The 24,412-nt window shown below is 38.0% G+C and overlaps 2 protein-coding genes and 1 pseudogene across 4 annotated transcripts in view; 1 reads left to right on the top strand and 2 right to left on the bottom strand.

Moving 5' to 3' along the window:
* The window catches only part of pear1 (platelet endothelial aggregation receptor 1), a 146,210-nt gene extending 133,019 nt beyond the window's left edge, over positions 1-13,191 (top strand). Inside the window, exons 18-23 of one of the 2 annotated variants that reach the window (XM_039752634.1) lie at positions 425-634; positions 1,538-1,653; positions 3,458-3,557; positions 6,183-6,245; positions 6,410-6,619; positions 12,210-13,191. In XM_039752634.1, coding sequence (XP_039608568.1) covers positions 425-634; positions 1,538-1,653; positions 3,458-3,557; positions 6,183-6,245; positions 6,410-6,619; positions 12,210-12,352 — 842 coding nt within the window. In that variant the 3' untranslated portion in view covers positions 12,353-13,191. Of the gene's footprint in view, positions 1-424; positions 635-1,537; positions 1,654-3,424; positions 3,558-6,182; positions 6,246-6,409; positions 6,620-12,209 lie in introns of both variants that reach the window. The other variant, XM_039752625.1, reaches the window with a different exon arrangement.
* On the bottom strand, positions 12,654-14,390 carry LOC120525073 (annotated as a pseudogene).
* Positions 14,391-19,475: 5,085 nt separating this feature from the next.
* The window catches only part of lmna (lamin A), a 78,823-nt gene continuing 73,886 nt past the window's right edge, over positions 19,476-24,412 (bottom strand). For both annotated transcript variants that reach the window (XM_039752583.1, XM_039752588.1), the window contains exon 13: positions 19,476-22,603. In XM_039752583.1, coding sequence (XP_039608517.1) covers positions 22,571-22,603 — 33 coding nt within the window. In that variant the 3' untranslated portion in view covers positions 19,476-22,570. The remainder of the gene's footprint in view (positions 22,604-24,412) is intronic.

The following is a 24,412-nucleotide window of genomic DNA, read 5'->3' as shown; positions in this document are numbered from 1 at the left end:
TGTCTCCGTGGGTTTCCTCCGGGTACTCCGGTTTCCTCCCACAGTCCAAAGACATGCAGGTTAGGTGCATTGGCGATCCTAAATTGTGTGGGTGTGTGCGCCCTGCTGTGGACTGGCGCCCTGCCCAGGGTTTGTTCCTGTGTTGGCTGGGATTGACTCCAGCAGACCCCCATGACCCTGTGTTAGGATATAGTGGTTTGGACAATGATTGACTGACATGACATGACTGGTTTCAGAATATTTATGTTACTTCATGCCAACTGCGCTGAATTAAAATAAATGAACTCTTTAGCCATACATATTTCAGTTGGTCCACTGACTGTTAGGTAAAATGTCAATATTCTTACTAATCATTACCACAGTTTATTAGGTAGCAGTAGGCTACTTGTACAAACTATTCATGCAATGTTCTTCTTTTCTGCAGATGTGAAAGGAAGCTCAGTTATTCCAGTGGTACCACTTGAGAGGGATTCCCTTGGGGCAATCATCGGCATTGTTGTTTTAGTCATTTTGGTGGTTCTGCTGCTTGCACTCCTTATTATCTGTCGCTGCCGACAAAGGGGCAAGGAGAGCCGGGTGCCTGCTGTATCCTACTCTTCCTCTCATGTGATCAATTCAGAATATGCCATCCCAGGTGGGTGCACATAGTTCTTGCAGTCACCGGTTATGTGACCAGCATTATAATTACAGTAATACAATTACAAGTTGCAATTCCCGACCTTGTTATGTACTGATTTCTGTGTAAGAATTCATTTATAATGTAAGGTTTCCCAGATTATTTAGATTGCATCATACTGTATATTCTAAAGTTGGTGGAATTAGTATCTCCAAGTCCTGACTTTTCATTGTAAACAAAAAAAGCTGGAAAATCTTTCATAAATGTATTGAGTCAAAAATGTTTGCATATTATCTATAATCAGTAATGTTTCTTCTTCCCTCTGATAAGACAGGATATGAAGTAGCATTCGTAAGTTGAATGTGAGACTCAGTAAACTTGCATCAAAGAAAAGCTACCGTAGCCATTCTCAACTGTTGGCAATAAGAATATGTGCAAGGGTACCCCAGGAATAAGGGGGAAGGCTTGAGATCTGTCTGGGTCCAGTTTATTTTTATTGTTTAGCAGAGGCAACTATGACAAAATAATGAATAAATGAAGTTGAATAGTTGGGTCAGATCTCCTCCCAAAAACACTTTATATTCTTCTGAAAGCCCCTTCAATGTGCCAAAGCCTTTCTATATTGTGTACCTCTTCTATCTTTCTCCAGATCATCAGACTAACTGTCTGAGCTCTGGCTTGATCTTTTAAAGACTGCTCAAGAGGTAGTTCTAAAGCTACTCCAATGAGTTGAGGTTGGGCTTCATTTTACTAGGTAGGAACTAGAGACCTGGGTTTGAGAGATGCCAGGTGTTCTCCTTAAGTTTACTTCTAATGATTACATTCAGTTATTGAAATTTTTGCTAATAAAGTAAGAACAAGTTTAATTGATTATACAAGAAATTTTTTGGGAGCTGTTCATCATCCTTTTTCTGTCCCTAGATGTCCCTCACACCTACCATCATTACTATTCGAACCCAAGCTATCACACTCTGTCTCAATGTGGAGTGATGCCACCTGATCCCCCAAAGAACCGTGAACGAGGAAACTCAGTGAAGGTGAGCAAACATTGTGTATATTATCCTTGTTACAGGTTTAACCAGAAGGTTTTGTACAATAAAGCTAGCTTAATAAATAATAAGAGTTTCAATTAAAGACACATGCATATACTGTTATAAAAAATGTGCAATGGGAAAGAGATTATACATGACCAGACAAACCCCAAAACAATAAAAGTTGAGCAAAAACCTGTGCCTTTAGTAAACAAAGTACTCATTTTGGGGATTCACAAAAAGGAAAGCATAAGATACCAATTAAAATGGATAAAATAATAAGCGAGCTATCTCTTTTGCTCTTAGTAAACATGTCTTGAGCCCATTTCAAAGTCGCACATACTCCCTCCACCAATTGTTTTTTTCTCTCTATTTCTTCCTCTCTCATTCCCCAGACCCAGTTAGTTTTCCGGCTGCCAGCTGAATATTTGTTTGCCGCTTACCTTCCTATGCTGTACCCAATAGATGTGAGACAGCTGTTAGTCCCATGATCACTTTTGGTCAAGTAATAAAATCATTTAGTGAGACAGACATTGCTCTGTGTTTGCTTTAGGGACACCATGTTCAAAAACCTCAGTTGCCCTTGACATCTGCACACCCCCATACATTCAGTTTCCTTTAAAAGATCAAGTCTGGCACAGTGTCAACTGTTTCATTAAGTAGAAGGAATAAAGCCATACCAACTACAAGTGGATGGATGGGATGGTACTCTACTGCTGGAAAGAGCATCCTGGCTCTCTCCTCTTCAGCTAGTGGCCATATCCTGAGAATAGTCAGTGGTCTTGTGGCTGTTTGTCATTCATGGTTTCATGTTTTTCTGTTAACAAAGCTTCAGACATTCCTCTCAATAACTGTGTCATCTGTCTGCGATATATTTGGGGAAAGTGGTATGTTTCCACTCATGTAACATTCCCAGTTCTTGTACTGGTGTCCCTGCCCATTCCCCTTCCTGGTGTGATATAAGCACTCCCATAATGGCATGCGTAGAAACTTCATTGATGCCAGTAGAGCCCTCCAGAGACTTTTTGTTACACTCATCTGTGTCATTATGGTGGCCTTTATTCCCTGACAACCTCTTGCCACCTTAGAACCCCTTCACAATGGCAATACAATGATTTAATATGTAATAATAAAGTCTGTAAACCCAATAACTGATTTTTGAAGCAGTATGTAAAATGCAAAGACAATGTTAAAATAACAAAAAAGGGGAAAAATGAAAAGCTGTAACTTTTTACAACTGTTTGCTCTTAGTAAGGTACATCGTTATTGTTTTTTGGACAATGTAAATCTTCATCTCTAATACAACTATGTGTATTCCACACTTTCCTTTTTGGTAGCTATTGATTAATGTCTCAAAAGATAGCAACAGGTAATAAATATTCTTAGTTCTTTGTAAATTTTTATTTAGATAAACTTTACAAAGTGAAAGTTGTTTAAGAGGACAGCAATTTCCAATCTGCACAACTATTAAAAAAAGCATATTTTGGAGTAAATCTAGAAGGTCATGCAGGTAAGAGCCTGCCTCGAGGACTTAAATAACAGATAAGAAGGAGTAGGAGAAGGACACCTGTGCTAGAATTGTAACTTGAGTGTCAGTTGGGCCCTTCACAAATGGCCACAAGTGACAAAGAAAAACACAAGGATGTTGTTGAACCGCCTTGTTTGCTCGTGTCCTATGCTTGCTGTTTCACTCACTTTTTGCTCTCTTCACCTTTTTACATTTCTTGCTGTGAGGATTGTTTTAAATACATGTTGTTGATTTAATTATTCTGCACAGACAGCCAATAATCCGATTTTCTCCAATGTAAAGAACTTGGAGAGGGAGCGTCTGGGCCCATATGGACCAGAGTGTAATGCCACTTTACCAGCAGACTGGAAACATCACGCCACAGCACTCTGCAAGGATATTGGTAAGAAATTGAGGAAATAAAAATGTAACCTTGTGATGTTTGACACTGAGAATCAGAGGCAGGTCTACTAGCAAACTAATGAAGCTTAAGCTTCCGGGTTCCTAATCCAGGAGAGGTAGCGACTTTAGTCCTCATTGCTTAAAACTTGTGGGTGTCATCTGTATGAGGGTTGTTTTTTTTTAATAAAATTAATAATGTACTGTAATTCAATATAAAACAATAGTTAAAATAAAAATTCAAAAGTTATTAAAGTATCCACAAATTTGTGCTGATCTGTCACGGAACAGCCCCATTGAAGAAGACAACAGTGCTTACCCAGACCTCACTGCTGGTGGTGAAGGGGCCCCCATAACAGTTTAAGCTTCACGGCCCCAAAAGTATAGGACTGCCACTGCTGAGAAGTGGATTTTGTAACCATGTTGGTCACCAAGTTTATGTTGTGCAAAACCGAAGATTAAATTTTAAGGGCAATAACACTGGGTCATGAAAAAAAGAAAAACTATTTTTCCAGTTTAAAAATAGTGAACAGTTTCATTCAGATTCAAAAATCTTTGTCTTTGCATACACTTCATCATTTTTATATTCATTTAATGTCATTCATTAAAAAGTACAAATTAAAACAAAATTAATTGTATGAAATGTGCAATAAACATTAATGAAGTCCAAGCAAGATTCAGAACATAGCTGTTTATTTGATATTTGTTGATGGCAGACTTCAATAACCAGGCAAGAGCCCTCTATGGTGGCCCCAGGTGTCCCACCTTGCATAATACACCATCATTTGCCTGGTAAACAGTGTCCTGTGGACCTTCAGCAGCCCCTTTCACTATAAGTGATAAAGCAATGTTGACACCAAGAGGATAGGTGATAAAAATACATTATTTTCAAAACTGCTTCACAGACCACTTACAGTAAGTGACTTGCTAAAGAACAAAAGGAGAGTCAGAGGTTGGGGATTGAAGCAACAGTCATATTCAGGATCTTAGCCAATATGACTGTGAATATACGCCTTACATTTTCTTTAAGAAATGCTTAAATACTACAGCTAAAGTAAAACTTACAACTATAGGAAAATATTGAATACAAGAAAATCCAGAAGTAAGAACTTGACTAAACCCAGCAAGCAAAGAACAAAGCTAAATACTGAATAAACAAAGGGAAACGGACGTTAGCTCCAGGAAAGAGTGAGTATAATGAGATCCAATCTAAAAAGAAAAATTCTAAACAAAAGATAGATTAAGAAGATAAAAAAAAAATTGTATAACTAGAAAAACAAAATAAAGAGATTTCTCCATGCAAATCTAACACCAGAATATAAACTCATGAATTAGAAAATGCAAAATCTCAACTGCCATTCTATAAATGTATATACATACAGAGAAGGGAGAATTACAGTTATGTACATTATAGTTTTATGGTGGCTCTGAGGATAGGGATCTGCACTGGCAATCGAATCCCATAAATGCCAAAAGGGACTCTGCTCAGTTGGGCCCTTGAGCAAGGCCCTTAACCTGCAAATGCTGAGCACTTTGAGTAGTGAGAAAAGCACTATATAAATGCAAGGAATTATTATTATTGTTATTGTATCTATTTATATAGTATATAGGGTGGCACGGTGGCGCAGTGGTAGTGCTGCTGCCTCGCAGTAAGGAGACCCAGGTTCACTTCCCAGGTCCTCCCTGTGTGGAGTTTGCATGTTCTCTTGTATCTGCGTGGGTTTCTTCCCACACTCCAGAGACATGCAGGTTACGTGGATTGGCGATTCTAAATTGGCCCTAGTCTGTGCTTTGTGTGTGTCCTGCAGCGGGTTGGCGCCCTGCCTGGGATTGGTTCTTGCCTTGCGCCCTGTGTTGGCTGGGATGGGCTCCAGCAAACCCTCGTGACGCTGTGTTCAGATTCAGTGGGTTGGAAAATGGATGGATGTATGGATGGATTTGTTAGAACATTTTCTATAAGACCTACTAAAGAACGTGAGGAGCAGAGGCTGCCAGTTTAATTCCTGTTTATGTATCACTATATACAATTGAGAAAGTCACCTAATCTACCTGTGTTTCAATTGTAAAAAAAATATATGAAACAATTGTATCCTAAGTTTTTGAAGTTACTTTCAATAAAGGAATCAGCCAAATAAGTAAAAAAAATTATTTAGTCCACCTGCAAGGACACGTGTGTACATTCAATGCTGCCATAGCAAGTGTGTCTGGGATTTTACAGTTTATATATACAATCTACAGTATATCATAACATTCTCAGTTCCACTAAATCCAGTTAAGGACTGAGGTGGGTCTGAGCTGTTTCAGGAAAACAGTATACAAGGCAAATGAGCCCTGAAAAGAATATCAGTCCATCAAAGGGCACACCCACACATGGCCAGTTCAGACACTGGTTAACCTAACAGGCACATTTGATGGAAAAGTGAAGTGAAAGTTTACATAAGAAAAGAAAAATGTGCAAACTCCACAAGGACAACTGAGCAGGGGTATGAACAGAAGACAAAGTGGCTTTGAGAGAGTAACCCTAACTACTGTTCTGCCCTATGTAATATATGGCATTCATTAAATAATGATTTTCTCACAATAAAGGCAAGCACTTGTGAGACTGTTTTAATTTATGATTTCTTCATAGGAGCCCTTGGAATAGACAGAAGCTTCAGCTACAGCAACAGTTTGGGAAAATATCACAATAAAGGTAACCAGTATTTCTACTTTCTGAATAATATCATTTTCTGGTTCTTACAATACCTTTGACATTTGTGTGGTAAGTGTTAACAGTTTCAAATCAACCATGCCTAGATGTCTCATTTCACCAGGCTTGCACATATTTTCATTCACCACAGTCTTGTCATTTCACAGAATATGGCAACGATCCCCCTCTGGACCTGAGCAGCACCTCCCTGAACAGTGAAAACCTTTATGCAACAATTAAGGACTTGCCCATGCTTATCAGCAAGACTTCAGAGAGCAGCTACATGGAAATGAAGTCACCAGTGCATAGGGAGCGATCTTATGCTGAAATTGTGGTTCTTGCAGCACCACCAAGCAAAGTAAAAGATTCTGACTTGGGTGAGCAATCAGAAACATATTTACACATTGTTAAATTTTGCAAGTAAATATTTGTAGGTAACATAGAGAGACAAAGAGCAACAGAAAGGCAATACGATACCTGTACCTGTTATGTGGTGTACCCACAATGTTTCTCAAACACTCCCTGTCCACCTTACCCTCTTTTCTTCCAGTCACTTGTACTCTTGCCAGTTAAATCCAGCATTAAGCTCAATAGCCATATGGGTGGAAATGACTGTTAATCGCCGACCATAAAAGAGTGTCTCTTGTGAATAACTTAAGGGGCCCTGATGTCATATTGAAGCCACATAGTCATATATCTAGACTAATGACATAGGGAAAGAGCAGCAGCCCCAGGGTTTAACCATATTTAAAAAGCCAAGTGATTATAAAGAGGTCTGTCCATTATAATAAACAACAGAGCCCATGCGTGGCTCTTAGATGCTCCCTGCTGCCCTACTACCTTGTAATATTTAGCATTGGGGTGAATTGTACTACTGTACTTGGCTTTATTTCAGCCTTTTGAAGTTGAACTTGAACATTATTGCAAGGCAACACACTTGCTAGGATTTTTCTCTTGGTGTTACATACATATACCTATCAAGGCACATAGAATTGAACAATAAAATATATTTGACGCCACCATAACATTATATACAATTATAGTATGAAATATGTTGCACACAATAGAAATGTACAATATTTTAAAGTAGGATTGCACTCCTGCCCTATGATATACCAACTCTGTCCTATAATGTTAACAAAAAAACCATTAGAACAGGCCATTCAGCCCAACAAAGCTCACCAGGCCTATATACTGAGTTTATCTAAAATAACATAAGTAAGGTCTTTGCACAGAGAATCATATTATTTCTACAAAATTTACTCTTAAGACGTTTCCAGCTGTGTCCCCATGTTCTAAATCATTTCATTTTAAAATATTAGTCTCAATCCACTCTACCAATTCAATTCATAATTTTAAACACTTCAGTCATGTCTCCTCTTAATCTTCTTTTGCTTAAACTAAAAAGGCTGAGCTTTCTTAATCTTTCCTTATAATTCATCCCCTGTAGCCCTGGAATCAACCTAGTCACTCTGCTTTGGACTTTTTCAAGCACTGCTATGTCCTTTGTATCCTGGAGACCAAAACTGCACACAGTACTCCAGATGAGGCCTCACCAGTGCATAAAGCTTGAGTATAACATCATTGGACTTGTACTCCATACCTCATGCTATATAACCTAACATTCTGTTAGCCTTCTTATTGGCTTCTGAACAATGCCCGGGAATTTATAGTGTTGAGTCTACTATGATTCCCAAATCTTTCTCAAAAGGTGTACTTCAATTATCAGACCTTTCATTTTGTATTCAAACCTAACATTTTTACTTCCTACATGCAATACTTTACATTTACTGACATTAAATTTCATCTGTTACAAATCTGCCCAAACTTGTATGCTGAAATTATTTGCCAATTCACCTATCTTAGTATCATCTGCAAACTTAAACAACTTGTTACTTATATTCCCATCCAAATCATTTATATGTATTACAAAGAGCAGTGGCCCTAGCATTAACCCCTGTGGAACACCACTCTTAACATCAGCCAATTCTGTTCCTTGCACCATAACCCTCTGCTTCCTGTGTCTGAGCCAATTTTACATTTATCTAAAAACAACACCCTGAAATCCTACTTCTTTTAGTTTGATGCCCAACCTCTCATATGGCGCCTTATCAAATGCTTTCTGAAAGTCAATGTAAACAATATCATATGCTCCACTTTGATCATATCTTTTTGTTGCCTGTTCATAGAATTCCAGCATGTCGGTAAAGCATGACCTCCCTCTTCTGAACCCATGCTGACAGTAAAACTCCTGTTCTTGCTATGTGTCGCTCAATCTTATCCTTAATAATTATTTCCATTAATTTACCTGTGTTGTTGTATTAATGAACCCTTACGCCCTCTTAACTGCTTTACTTTCCTAACCGCTAAGAACTGTTCAATCTAGAATAACTCGCTTACTGAATATCCGCTGCTAGTTAATTTGTTACTATCTTCTCTGCTCCTATAGCTGCTTGCGCCTGATGTGTGCACTGCATTTACTGCTTTGAAGTCAGCCGCTGACTTTTTTTTTCTCCACTAAGGAATCATTGTTTCTCTTACTTACTATGACGGTAGTCATCTATTAGAGATGCTGGTGTCAGATACTGCTGCTTAATGCCCTAACGCACCAATGGTAATTTGAATACAAATAACAAGAACAAGTACACATAACAAGTAACTTTTCCAAATGCTCCTCCCAAACACTCAGCTGCTTTTGCTCCTGTGCAGGCAAAAAAAGCAAAAAACCCTTTTAAAAGGAAAAAAGCTTTAAAAATTCCCACATGGCTCCTTAGCATCAACTAAAACACAAAGTTTTTAGGAAAATAATGTCTTTTTTTATTAACTCTCACACCACAGAACACAAAAACTCTCTGCCACTTCTCCTTTGTTTGCAAAAATGACATCAGTATGTGTCCAATGTTCAAAAAATGAACAGAAAAAAATTTAATTTTTTGTTAAAAAACTCTTGCCAACATTTTCTTCATTACAAAATCAACATTATTGTTGTTACGGCAGTTGTATGCTTGCAGTGTTAACCCATCCATCCATTTCCTAATCCTGCTTTATCCAGTATAAGGAACCTCTCTTTGCAGCATCAGAAGCAAGGCAAGGACCAGCACTAGGTAATGTGCTAATTGTTAGTAATGTGTACACTATAAAATCAAAAATAAGTATAAAAAAATGGCAGAGTTAATACATTTGTTTAATAAAGAAATACTAATTAGTGCAGCAAGATTTGGGCTCATGTACATTATAACAAATGAAAAAGTGAATGATTTGTCTGTTGTAGTGTGAAGACAGCATGAAATGGCCTAGGGTGCTACAGTGGTTGAATGTTTTAGTTCTGCTGCATCTTTTAGCTTGCCATCAGCTTGTGCTGTTAGTAGAACATCCCCTTTAATTAGATGGCGTGGTCCTTCTTTTGTTTTACTCCTTCTTGAATTTCTACAGTGCGTGGTTTACTCTCTTGAGAAAGTCATCAAAATGTTCAGCAGACCAGGGCCGGACTGGAATAGTTATTCACTTTAATTCGAAGTATTTTTATATAACCCATGTCACTGAAGGCAGATTCAGTGTGTCTGCTCAGACTTTCAAATGGGAACTGTCAACAGAAAAGGACATGACTGTGTAACATTTACCTAAAGTAAAGACCATGCAAACGTAGGGACAGTGACCTGGCAGAGATTTGAACCTAGCCACCTGGAACTGATTGTGGCTGTGTTAAAGCTTTGTAGCATGAGAAAGACACCATATAAATAACATTTATTATTATATTATCTTTATTAGGGCACTCCGTCTCATAGTAGTTCACAATACACTGAAATGTCATTCAGACCAGACACAAAAGTGTAACACACAACATAACAAACCTGTAACTTTATGCCTTTCTTATGTAATTAGTAATTTGTGAAGTTTGTAACTGCATTTACTTGTGAACTTATTGCAGTGTTCAGAGCCTGCACTTGGTGAAATGTGCTATACAAAAATAAACTAGATTGAATTGAATATTTTAAATGCATAATAAATTATAAGGTATGAATATTGAGAAAGTCAAAGAAAAAAATAACAATTTTCAGATTTTCAGTTGAAGGGCTACAGATCTGAAGACAAGGATATCATTTGGAAGTGGTCATAAGAAAGAAAGCTCTGTCTTGGAAAATCACAAAGCGAGTAGTCACAGTTAGGCATTCTAATGGTGTATTGCTGTAGGTATGAAGTGGTGTTTTTTAACACACCTCTGCTGAATAATTTGTTACATAAAAGTATCAGTGTTAGTGTGCCATAGAGAGGATATGCAGCATTGCTCATAATGCTCATAATGGCCATCAGTTTTGTCTTTATTCTCTCATCTGCTATTTTCCAGTGAGCCTGTTTTCTTAATTAGCTTGTTAATTTCAGTGGGCCTTACTTGAAGTGAAGTTACCAGCTCAGAATACCACATATTCCTGTTGTGTCTGGAACAATAGTAAGGATTTTTTCCAGGATAGTCATTCATTTAACAAATCTGCTTCAAAGTCCTTTGGAGTGAGTGACACTATTGCCATGTCAAGTTTTTTACTACTGGTTTCTTGTCATAGTTATGGGAAAAGTAAATTAATTTCTATGGTTTAACATATTAAGACATGACTAGTAATTGTGTAGTCATTTAAAAGTCCTACTATACATAACATGAGTCTAACTTCAGGAGACAAACAATACATACAAGATTTTAGTTTGCCATTACTTGAAAATCCAAAAAATATTCCACATGCAGTAGTCATGAGTGACAAATTAAACACAATTTTATTATAAAATATAATGTTCAGCGTGGCAAGCATCAGCAGTGAAGGCAGTGGACAAGAAGCCAGTAATAAATTAAATGAATGGCAGGAGCATATCAAAAATGCTAGAGAAGAAGAATCATTTTGTCAGCAGTTCCTGAACTTGTGTTTCTTGTTTTACTGTCTAGGATTTTCATTATCTGCGGTGGGCTGGCGCCCTGCCCAGGGTTTGTTTCCTGCCTTGCGCCCTGTGTTGGCTGGGATTGGCTCCAGCAGACCCCAGTGACCCTGTAGTTAGGATATAGCGGGTTGGATAATGGATGGATGAATGGTTTTCTTTATAGAACAAAATCATTTCAGTCCCCTTCCAAACTCTTTTGATTCCAAGCTCGAATAACTAATTCTGTGAGAAACATCAGTGTTTTCCAGTTGTATGGAAATCAGCATGGGGTCTTCAATATTGGGTTAAACCAAACTGGACGATGAAAAGAAGGCTTTGCATTGTGGGCATCCAACCACTTTGCAGTGCTTCCAATTTTAGAGCAAAGAGCTACATACAGCAAATTGGTCTTCCAAAATGAACAGAGGTCCAACATGACAGGCAAGAGAAGGTTGCTGACATAACATAGGAATTCCCAAGAAATGCAAGCCATATGTGGCTGTGCATTACCCTGTTGGAAAATTGCAGCAGGTGAGGCAGCCATGAAAGGGCATTCAATGAATGAATACTTAATGCTTACAGTAGCATTGTGAACAGCAAAGACGATTGTCGTCTATCATGGGCTTCACGGGAGGCACTGTTCCAGTATTGCCTTTTTATGGTGAGCACAATGTATAGTCCACTAATGGCAGTGGTAGCCGAGCATGTATAGAAATTGAATTATTTATATTTCTGATATTCCCTGGTCATCTTCATGCAATGTGGACAACTGTTTTGCCATATGGTGTACATTTTCTTTCTTTTTTCTGTTGGTGTTTTCCATTTCTAATTAACAGCCCACTCCATAGATTCCATTACCCTTTCCTGCAACTTCCCTCATTAAGGTACTTTTTTAAGCTCCTGAGGTGTCCACTGTGTACAGTCATGATCTTTGGAGATTTCCTTTGTCTTGCTTTCCAAAATATCTTGATTCAATGGAAATCACTGGTCATATAGACAGCAATGTTTTGGAGCTTTAGTAAAATTTGACAACAGAATAACAAGTCTTGTTTCTCTTTCTTCCAGAGAGGAGGTCCTTGGTAGAAGTGCCTGAAAGCCCCACTCATAATCACTATGATCTGCCAAAAAATAGCCACATTCCCTGTCACTATGATCTTCCTCCTGTGCGCCAACCTCCATGTCCAAAGCCCCAGAAGCTAAATCGATGAAAAACAGAGGAGCAGTGGATTGTGGATTATGCCTCTTAGAGACATTTTTGCAGAACAGGAACAGGAGATATATTGGATACAAAATGCCCCCACGAAGGGCAGCTTCCTTACTGCAGCATCACATTGCTCACAGAAGCAAACAGGACACAAGTGTTTTTGTCTTCAAAAGAGATGTCCTGTATGTCTTCTTCTACCATGTACTGAGACTCAAACATCTGAGATGATCAGGTACTTGTGTCTTCTGTCTGTATTTGTTAACTTTAAAGAGGTAAACAAAAAAAAGAAACTGCTATGAACAATTTTAATGCTGTGGTCCAAAGACTTTTGTTGGACTCAAAAAAGAAAGAAATCTGAACAAAATAAGCCAAACAAAAACAGGATTCAGTAAAACTTGGAAACTGGTGACACCACAATGTTGGTCAAAGTTAACCCTTAGGTGACTCTAAAATAAGCAGCAGTTATCTTGGACATATTTGACAAGTGTGTACATTACTAGCACTGCTCAGCCGTGCTATTTGGAATTTCAGCCTGAAAAGTGTTAATTCATGGATGGTTGGTAAATCTAAACATCACCTTGATGCTTTCAGTTAAGTATTAAGTAAAGACTATGCCTCTTACCCATGCATGCATTCCTATCATCAGAGCTTTACCACAGTGTGCTGTTTTTGATTTTCCTGTAGCTTTAAATACCATCAACCTACAGCAGCAGCTGCAGTATTTCAAAGGCTTCTTTGTGTTGAATGTTGTTCAAAGAGATAAGATGCAAAAAAATGCAATGCATTGTGCACTTACAGTATACGAGGGATATCCAGAAAAAAAGGTTACAACAGCTGTTAAAAATCGAAAAATGAATATATTACAGGGTATGTTCCAAAATATGTGTTTATTTCTCAACATAATCGCCGTCAACTTCGATGCACTTCTTCAGCCTGGGCACCAGCTTTTTTATACCCTCGTCGAATACGCTCCGCTCCACCTCCAAAAGCCACTTCTCCACTGTCTCCTTCACCTCCTCATCGTTGGAAAAACGTTTCCCACCCAAGAATTCTTTCAGTTTGGTGAAAAGGTGAAAATCTGAGGGCGCAAGGTCCGGGGAATAGGGTGGGTGGGTAACAATATCCCATCCAAAGGACACAAGCAGGTCCTGAGTCACACGAGCGGTATGGGGTCTGGCGTTGTCGTGAAGGAGGGACACACCACGAGTCAGCATTCTTTTTTTCGATTTTTTTAGGGTCTCACAATATGTTTCAGCATTGATGGTGGTCCCTTTGGCCATGAAATCCACCAACAAAACTCCTTTTCTGTCCCAAAAGACAGATGCCATAATCTTCCGCTCTGAAAACTGAACTTTTAATTTTTTGGCTGATGGGGAATGGATATGGCGCCATTGTTGGGACTGCCTTTTGGACTCAGGAGTATAGTGACATACCCAAGTTTCGTCTCTAGTCACAATAGAGTCAAGGAACGCCTCACCCTCGATTTCATAACGCTGAAGAAATTCACGTGCAGCCAAAACGCGATTTTGCGATGTTCTGGAGTCAACATTTTTGGCACCCATCTTGCACTCAGCTTCCTGTAATCAAGTTTTTCTGAGACAATTTCACCCATGAGACTTCGTGAGATGTGTGGGAACATTTCATGAAGGGTGTCAATCGTCACACGACGATCACTGCGAATTTTTTCATCAGCTTGCTGCAGAAGATCTTCTGAAACGAGAGATGGCCTCCCACTCCTTTCTTCGTCATGAGTGTCAGTGCGACCTTCTTTGAACGACCTAACCCACTTGTAAACATGCTGATGTGACATTACCTCAGGTCCATAAGTTTTCACAAGCTGACGATGGATCTCGGCCGCGGATTTGTGACGCAAAGTGAGGAACTTGACGACCGAACGAATCTCGCATCGGCGGTAGGTGGAGCAAACGGCCTGAGCAGAGGTTGACGAACTCGCTTGCTGTGATGACATTTCACAACTGACTGATGCGGTCCAGGGCTTATTTTGATCGTTAGGACCCCGCTACACGCAGGTATGCCAACCTTCGAAAAAAAAAAAATTCCCTGCACCCTCCAGGGCACTTGTAACCTTTTTTTCTGGATATCCCTCGTACATGTTGTTATTTAGAAATACTGACTTCCAGCAAGAATGTATTATTGTTCACAGGAATCAGATAAAGGAGTATTGGAAATAAATCAACTCAAAGAAGTAAAACTGTTAGTCCTGGTGACTGTGTTCCCAGAGGAAAGGTGTCTTTGTTAGCCATTGATCATTAGCATTGCAGGACAATGCCGGACCTTAGTTTACTCAAGCCTCGATCATATATTTGGCTAGGAATATGAACTGTTGTCTGGAAGGTTTGCCGGTAGAAGTCCCATTACTACCAAAAAGGATCCTACTCCGTTGGGCCCTTAACCTGAAAGTTGCTCCAATGGTGTTGTACAATGGCTGACCATGCACTTTGACTCCCAAATGTCATGCAAAAAGACAGTTTCAATCCCTGGGATTTATAAAGTACATCAAATCTAAAAATCACCTGCAGCACACAAAGTTTCATTCCATTTAGAAATGTTAATTCTTGCATTAAATTGTGTATGGGTAGGAAAAGTGGTAATAATGTTAAACACAGAATTGTTTTTTCTTTGTCTGTCTGTTCATTTTTGAATACTTTAAGCAAAGAGAGCCATGATCAGCCTTTGTACGACCAGAGAGTAATAAGAGGTAATTTCTTCCTCCTTCAAATCTGAATTTACAGTGTTTTGTAAAGATTTCCTGTTATATAATCTGCTGAGTCCTGCTGTGATTTATCTCTTTTGTAATGTAGGTGAACATGTCATAATAAATGCCAATCATAGGTTGTTTTGTTATAAATGCATATCATAGGTCATCTGTTGTAACTTTGGCCAATCCAGTCACTTCTTTTTAGGCATCCACTTAAAGGAATTCTCCACTCAAACCTGAAATATTTTATTATATGTCACTTGCCTTATGCAGTTTGTAGTGAAATCCAGAGACACAAGTCACATGAGATTTCTCATGATCGTTTTTGACATTGTTGTTGTCTAGCATTCTTCACCATAGCCACCTATTCTGTCAGAAACTTTATCTCCATTCAGTATGAAAATATAGGATTAAAATGTTTTTTCTCAACCATCACTACAAATAAAATGGATTAAGTAACATAAAAAAACATTTTTTGGGAGGAGCATTCCTTTAAGTAACAGTTTTCTGACATTAATAGAAGTATTCAGTATGGTTACTTGTGTATTTATTTTATGTGTAAAGTTTTAACTGCCATCATCTGCTTGAGAGGTGTCATTAAGTGCCAACTGTAGGATTTGAACTCTTCTCAGTAGATGTACTACAATTGATGAATGTGTACAAATATTCATATGTCAGCATCCTCCTTTTGTACAGCATGTTGCTATGAAGAATAAAGTAACGTGAAGTTTTCTAACAGGTGGAGCCTATTCAGTTTATTAGACTTGTCTGAACAGCTAACAGGTACTGCTGTGTGAAATTTTGGGTCATTTTTTAAAACTTAATAGGATTTCTGCTGTTGAACAAAATAACTTTTGTTATATCTTTTGTACATTTCTCAACAATTTCACCAGATTTTTCAAGTGTATGACTCACTTTTAAACTGAATGACATCTGCCTTTAGGGCATCTTTATTTAGCCAATTATTCATAGATAGGATTATTAGAGTAGTAATTTCTTGGCTTAGAAGAAATGGATATTGACATCAAGTACTAGACAGGCTCTGTCAGCCAGTTAAGGATGAGTGCTTGTGACAGTACTCCACTGATAGCAGTAACAGTTCTGTAATTGTGTATTTATGGAATTATTTCAATGTTATGCGTTCTAATACTCCTGGTAAGGCCTCGGATCTCGTAGAGCACAAAATGATCCAAAAGGAAAACAAAATATATAAGGAGTCAACAAATATGTAGAAAAAACAGTGACATGATACACCCTACCTACCACATATGGCTCTAGATCTAAAGGAGACAGATGCAGGCCCTGACTAGTTACTTCTGACAGGCAGGCTCTGTATTTGGCAGTGACCGAGTTTCTAGCCCGCTCACTAGCAAAACTGGAAGTAAGGCTGTGAATGAGGACTTCTCACACTCATGTGGTAAAACTAAACTAAACCAAAACCAATCATCCTCTTTGAAAATTCTCGCACTGGCACTGACACCATTACCACATCGAAAATTTGTGTGGAAGATTACATCAAGAATGCTCGCAATGTGAAGATGATAAAGTAAGGGGATGGATATGAAAGAAGTTCTGAATGATGCAAATCAGGAAGCGAAGGATGAGGTGAAATATCTAAGTAAATACGTCAAGCAAAAGCTGGAGAAAAGCTTTGGAAATGAAACTAAGAGTGAAACAGTGAAATAAATATGCAGTGCCCAACTTGACAAAGTGAAACATGTTGAAAGCCTGCATTGAACAGTTGAAACAAATGGCTTCTGCTGCACATGAAACAATAACTACCATCAAAAGTAAATGCACAATGCTTTGTAATAAAGTGTTAAGAAGATCAAGGAGAACTAATATAAGAATTTTGGGAATTCCAGAAGGAATCCATCCATCCATCCATTATCCAGCCCGCTATATCCTAACTACAGGGTCACGGGGGTCTGCTGGAGCCAATCCCAGCTAACACAGGGCACAAGGCAGGAAACAAACCCCGGGCAGGGTGCCAGCCCACCGCAGTCCAGAAGGAATGAAATCTGAAATTCCTGTTAAATTAATTCAGGAGGTCTTTACTAAAATCCTGGGTAATGTCATCAAAGAAAACCTGCAAGAAGAAAGTTTGTATCATTTACCTGGTTAAAATTCTCCTGAGGCTTTCATCATTTGAGCTGACCGACATTGTTAACAGTAAATTCCAGAAAGATGTACTGTTTTTACTGCTGGAAACAGTGCTGAGTATTATTAATTATTATTATTGTGTTGGCAACAGATATACAGTAGTGGCTTTCTCCAAACATAAATCCATCCAGACATAGGAAACAGAGTTAAAAGATAACTCATCAAGCCATATTACATTTATCCATTACTCATAGGTCTAGGTTTTGTCCCCCTTTCACCAAGTTATGTGTCATTATGCATTAGGACAAGTAGTTTTTAAATGGCAGCCCTGCCATAAATTGCAGTTTTGTGAGGTGCCAGGTGCTATTGCTGTTGAGGCTGTGTTACAAAGCTGTTGTTTCAATTCTGTGGTCATTTCTGAGACTGTACTTTTGTTGCATTTTAAATCTATGCTGTAAAGTCTCCATGTAGAACGGACAATGAGCCTCGACTCGTAATCACTGTTTCTCATTACTGTTGAAGACTATTCACGTTGGGCAAATGCTACCCTTACTTTTTGATCTGTTATAATTGGCATGAAACTGTTTTGCTATTCCTCTAACCAATATACCTGCAATGGCTTCTTTGAAACTCTGTTAATTCCTTCCTGTTGCTTTGAAGACTCCTCTGTCTTTCGGTCCAACACATAATGCTGACTGACAATTATTCTAAACTGACTCACATTTCCAGCTGAATTTGTAATTGCATTTTATTTACTTTACACTCCTTTTTCATGTAGCGTTTTCATTGCTTTTCCAATAACCTGTATTTCTGACAAAACAAATTGCAATAAGCTTTGAAAGTGCCATGCAGTGAATGTGTTACCTTAAAGGTGTTTGGTGTCACGCAGACTCGTGGAACAGGTTGTTCGGAAGAAATAAAAATGTGACTGAAATCTCCAGCCTGAATTTGGAAGCCAGAATGCATATTAGATTGCAGTTAGAGTGGATTATAGTGCCCAACATAATATCTACAATTAACTGGGCAGCACTTCTGTGTATAACATTAAACTGGAGGGATGAATGGCTGTGGTCTTCTCTTCACTGTGCTGTTGCTAACTTGAGCTGAGGAAGGCAGACTGAATTCATTCATTCTATTTAATGATTGCAATAATGGAGACTGAATAATAAAGATTTTGTGAAAAAAAGTTTTATTTCAACAGAAGTTCTTTGGTTTGCAGTAAAAATGAATTCTGGTAACACTTTGCAACCCCACTGTTCACCATATTATTGCCAATTGTGGTACATTTGGACATAAAGCAAAGCTGCCTTTATTCTCATTATATTTCTCAAGTTGTGCCAGTTAAAACAAAAATTACCAATTAAAACATCAAATAATTACATCTCCAGAAAGTATGCATTCAGAGATAAAATACACAAAATATAACTTTGTATCAATCATAGTCTTTGGATGAGAAAATGAACCACATATTTTAAAATGTTCAGATCCCAAGCTGCCATCTTATGTAGTTCATCATCTCAGGGCTTAATACTGTTGTGTTGCTCAACATTTTTCTCTCAAGTTTTGTGGCCAGTCCTGAGTCACGTGGGCAGTCAGATTGATGGATGCAGTTTGTCCAGCCATCTGGATAAAATCTTACTGCAGTCAACTTGTTTTCATGCTGGATACCCACAGTCCCTAGTGTGATACAGTGCAACCAGAAACTTTCCAAAAAATATCAGGTATTTATCTATTACTTCCTTCTTAAGCTTTGTAAATCTTTGGTATTAGCATCCAAAAAGGCCACAGGCAGATCAGTTTGGTATCATTACACATTGAGAAAGTAACACAATTTTGTTTAAGCTGAAGCTTATATTAAGCTGCTCACTGCTGTCACTGCTGGAAGTGTTGGATTGCATTGCTTTCTTTCACATGCAGTTTGAGCATCATAGTGCAGTAACATGACAAACAACAGAACAGAAGGTGTTACCATATTTCCATCACCTTAGATAATAGTGTCTTCAAATAAAAGCTAGCTTGATAAATTCTTAGCATGCAGACTATTAAGGCATAGTGCTTACCGGCAACGGAAGAGAGGCAACAGATGTGTAAATGTACAATGTGTTTAATGTAAGTTAAGATTTGTGTCATCAGTGCAACCACAACTGAGCCAATCAGGTTAAGACACGTGAGGAGTTGAGCAAAATAAAGCAACCCACTTCTCAAAAATCAGTGAAACAGTCCATTGTTGTAGTCTTTAGCACAGTATGTGTCTGGGTGTGGAAGTGCTGGACAAAACCTAAGAGCCTGTTTTTTGAGAAGCAACAATGGCATTCGCCAATGTTTGGAATTTTCAAGACCTCCTTCTACAAGTTCTAAGTAAATAGTAATCTGCTGAAGGACCATACTGAAGAAGAGCAAATATGCGCTTGGCAAAATTTTACGGTCCTGTGTACAGGTGTGGTAAAGGACTGTACCCAGCAGGTGGCAGTAATGTATACAAATGTTAGTAATAAAGTGTTTCATACAGAAAGTATGTTTCATTTTCTGAACTCATTTATTACATTTCAAGATCACATGAAAGTGGAGGCAAATCCTGTGTCACTAATCATCTTTCATTAATTTGCAGATTAATGCAACCAATATCATGGCCTTTTACGGATTAGAGGCCAGTCGTCAGTTTCCTAAAATATACGCCATAAGATGAACATTTCCAGTATGACTGTAGTAACTAAGTTTGCATCCTGCAAAAAAATACTTGAAGTTGAAATGTACATTTTGCAAAAAAGTAACTCTTACAAACCAAGCCTCTGTTACAAATGACACTATATTACATAGAAAGAATCAAAATTCATAAATGTTCTGTTAGCTAAGAGGCCAGATTTTACATTTGTATGCCAATTATTGTCTGTATTTGTATTTGGCAGGGTGTTTACAGCTTCTTCAAAAGTGAGCATATAAAAAGCTTCTTTGTTAATGAGGATGTAAACATACAACCTAATATAATGTAGCATTCTCAAAAAGTACATAATTCTAGATCGGGGTTGAGGGGGACACTGGACACTAGGAAAGAAATCAGATGACATCCAGTCTATCACAGATGGGATTAATATACTGGTTAAGATTTGGTAAGTCAACTAGTATCACTAAAAGATAACTGTATTTAGTTTGTGAACTGTTATATTCTTACATATGTGCAGATTGTTGAGAATATTACTGTTTGTCATTCTAGCCCTATGAGGGCATGAGATAAGTGGCCTCATTTGCATTAAATTTTTAGCTTAAAGATTCTACAGTATACTGTGGGTCTCTTTAGCTTTTTGAAATTAAACAGAACCCACACATACAGATAGTACATAATATCTTATCTACACCACAAATGTCTTGTATGTTTATAAGCTGCTATTCAAACAGATAATTGACATCGTCATTCTAAATTTGATCATATCACAAGATGAAAGGATTCAGTAATAAGTTGTTATCTTTAGAGGTGCAATTGACAACTCTAATGGGAACTCTAGAGTCTAAAAAGCTATCATATAAAAATGCAAATGTGCAACTGTCTAGTGTCATGCATGTGCACCAGAGGGTCACCTTTCAGGTTCACCAAAAATAAATAGTACTACCCTGGGGCAAAAGGGGGCACTGTCCTTAACAGTTTCATCTCCTTTTCCTCTCACAGCCTTGAGAAACCGCCCCTTGATGGCACTGAAACAAAGGAAGCCTCGTCCCTTCTGGCCTGCCTGATATAAAAGGCGAATACCCCCAGAAGGTGGTGTCTCACTCTGATGAAGATGTTGCTTCTATGCTAATCTAAGCCAGAATTAGAAGTTCCAGAGACTACAAATATACTCTTTTATTTTGTTGTTCCAATTAGTTTTTGCTTGGTTGGCACCCAAAGTATTTGACTTTGGTTTTGTCCTGCATCTTCATTCCCCTTACAACATTAGACATGAATTTACAAATATTTGAAAAATATTCTTCACATAAATGGTGGGAATATTTAATGTTTATTTGCTCTCCTTTCAAAATAACCTTTTTCAGACTGCTTGATCTCTCTTTGTGTTAGTACAAAAGTTATTCTCCCTGATGTGGAGGAACAGAATATGCTTAAATCATAGCATCTTACTTTTTGGTAAAGTGTAACTTAAATCTTAATTTTGCATATTATGCATTAAGCAGCTGGGCACCGATATATTTTTTTTCTCCCTTCACTTTCTTTTACAGGGTGGTTGCACTAGGTGCAACGCACTATAAATAACATGGTAATCATGCCAAGCTACACTGTATGTCGAGGGAGGTTACAGTACAAGTACACTTGTAATAAGAGACAATATAAGACAATGTAACGTATTGTAGTAGACTTTTTAGCCCCTTTTTATGTAACACAGTGTCATTGAGCCAGATTGGTTTAAATGCAACAGTGGTTATGAATTCCATTAAATCAAAAAGAGTGAAATGTTGCATCACATCAAACAATGGGTATAACTGATCTGACAGATATTCAAATCAAGTCAACAGTATTTCTTTATAAGAAGCAATTTTACGCTATGCTTAACAAAATTACACTACATCTACTCAGACTTTCAAAATGGGGTACAGCTGTCAACTTTAGGAAAGAGACAGAGCCCCACAGACAGCGACCATAACAGACAAGGCCTCATAGACAGCAACCATTCAGCTTCTAGTATGCACCCCAGGCAGGCCTCATTTCAGTACCTCCTCACAATTCTGGGTCGACCTTCCTATTCCACAAATTTACCAACTTCATTTTCAAACCATGTCAAATAAGACTAAGGAAACTTTCAGAAAGAACTTTGAACTAATTAGTTATTTAAAAGGAAACTTTTACAAGTGCTAAAATATTAGAAACTGTCAATCCAGTGCAGATCTGAAAGTTGCATTCCAAATGTGTAAAAGCAGGTGGTTTGTTTCTTATTGAGCAAAATGAACTGACTCTATGCTATTTTTAAATATATAGCATATTTTAATGATATTCCAAAAAATATTATATCACCCCACTTAACTTGCATCCTAATATAAAACAATGCCCATACTGTGTTAAAGACCTCGTGTGTGAAGGGTTTAAACATCCTGATGCTCAGCCTGTAATGAATGTTTAACTGGCCAGATACTCACATGCCTCTCTGCCGCTGACCAGTGATTTCAAGCATTTGACCGTAAAATTACAGCAACAATAACAATCATTCTAATTACTTCAGTGATTATTAAACAAGTATTGCTTAGCATTTCTAGCTAGCATGCTTTTATAAAAAAGAAAGCAGACTACATTTTTCTTAAAAATTGAATTCGAATATATATAAAAAATCCTGTCGTACAAAATAACTTTTTTAATATTTTATTTTGTATCTTCTTAGAAGTGGACATCTTCCCTCAGCTGGCTCTAGACAGCTTTAGATCTTACATGATGGAACATTCTTGTTTTCGACCAGCCTAGAATGAGAGAAAATAAAAAATTTTAAATGAGGCCCAGTTTACTTGACGGATTGCAAAATAAAGTAGTTAGAGAGGATTTGCAAAAATTATAAGAATTAAACAATATACCTTTGCTCCTCAATTTCGCAAATTTTTATAGGGTGATTGGGGTATGAATCCCCCCAAAAGTGACCAGAGTGTTAATTGCCGACGTTTTCATTGTTTCCTTGAAGCCCAAGATAACAGATGAACAAGACGCAATTCAACTATCAGCTATGGTTAAGATTCTTAGGAATCACAATACAGTAGCTGTTAATCATTTGAAAAGCAAAATTTTGTAACTGTGTTCATGATATATAATAAAAAATGGAAGACAAGAGAAGGCAATCTGTCCAACCCATCAAAGTGGTTTGAACACTTAAAGGCTTTGAGCTCAAACACTATAACATAGCTTTATCAATTGAAGCTTTACTCAAGAGTCTCATGAGATTTCAGCTATTTTTGCTTTAGTTTACTATTGTTAATAGCATCACCTCACTCTGTCATCAGGTTAAATACAGAGTTTATCCAAGGTGGAATTATTGTAATTAAGCAAAAATGGAAAATAACTGGAGGTAAAAAGCAGAAGAAACAAAGACAGGGTTTTGTTCTAGAAGATGGCAGAAAGTGGCCTCCTGATGTGTACATTATTTTGCTGATCACACTTATATTTAGATTTAGAAATGATTATAGCAGTAATCTCAAACTATATATTGTGAGCCGATATGAACGTCCAACTCAGCCCTTCAGAGACAATATTTTTAATTGGGGAGCAGGTGTAATGAAGTGTTGTTTTTGGCGCTAGGTTTCACTTGCTTCATATTGGAGTGCATTGGAATTTACATTTTAATTCACTATCATAAGTTGGCCTCCCATAATAACAATATGCACGTTGTAAAAATGCAATATGTATTCCATCTATATATTCTTTACGTTTAATCTATTGAACAGCTGCAGGCAGTAACAGCTTGTCTCAGATTTTCTTTAAATGGAATGGAAGTCTTTCTAGGGGACTCTAACTTGCATGTTGATACTGAAGAATATGAAACATTTAATAGAAAAGGTGGCAGGGAGTTGAGACTTTGAAATTATTAGGCAATAGCACATCAATATACAGTCAGTCACTCATTTTGTGTGCCTGCCTATTTGATTATGTGGTTATGGATAGGTACAGCATATCTAAATGACCTGGACCAGATGGTAACCCACTGTATACTGCACAGTAATGTTCATTTTAATTTAACATTAAATTAAATGTTCATTTTAATGTAACAGTGTTGCTAACATTACTCAAAGTTATTGTCTGCTTGTACATGCATTTTTATTACTATTTAATTTAATATTGTTTCTTTGTATCAGTATACTGCTGCTGGATTATGTGAATTTCCCCTTGGGATTAATAAAGTATCTATCTATTGTGGAGGACTGCCGGCTTTGTGCTCCGGCCCTCACCCCCAGGCCGCCAGGAGGAGCTCTCCCGACAGCAGGATCGTGCCCCAAATTCCAGCAGGGCCTCATGGACTATGTAGTGTTTATACACAGCCCTGCTGGATACCTTGGGGGCCACCGGGAGTCGCTGTAGTGGGGCTTGTGGGCTCTTGTGTGTCCTATAACCCGGGAGTACGTCACGGTCACATGACAGGAAGGAACGACGTGCTCCCGGGTTGAAGAAAAGGACTGTTTACCCTGACCTGGAAGGAATAAGGGACTGTGGTCTGATTGGACAGGAAAACCTCTGGGTCAGGGGCTATAAAAGGACGATGGGCCAGTCCAGACACTGAGCTGAGC

The sequence above is a fragment of the Polypterus senegalus genome, chromosome 1 (assembly GCF_016835505.1).
Source record: "Polypterus senegalus isolate Bchr_013 chromosome 1, ASM1683550v1, whole genome shotgun sequence".
In the NCBI taxonomy this organism is placed as follows: domain Eukaryota; kingdom Metazoa; phylum Chordata; class Cladistia; order Polypteriformes; family Polypteridae; genus Polypterus; species Polypterus senegalus.
The sequence above is the reverse complement of the archived record's forward strand: the minus strand, read 5'-3'. Positions and strand labels throughout refer to the sequence as shown.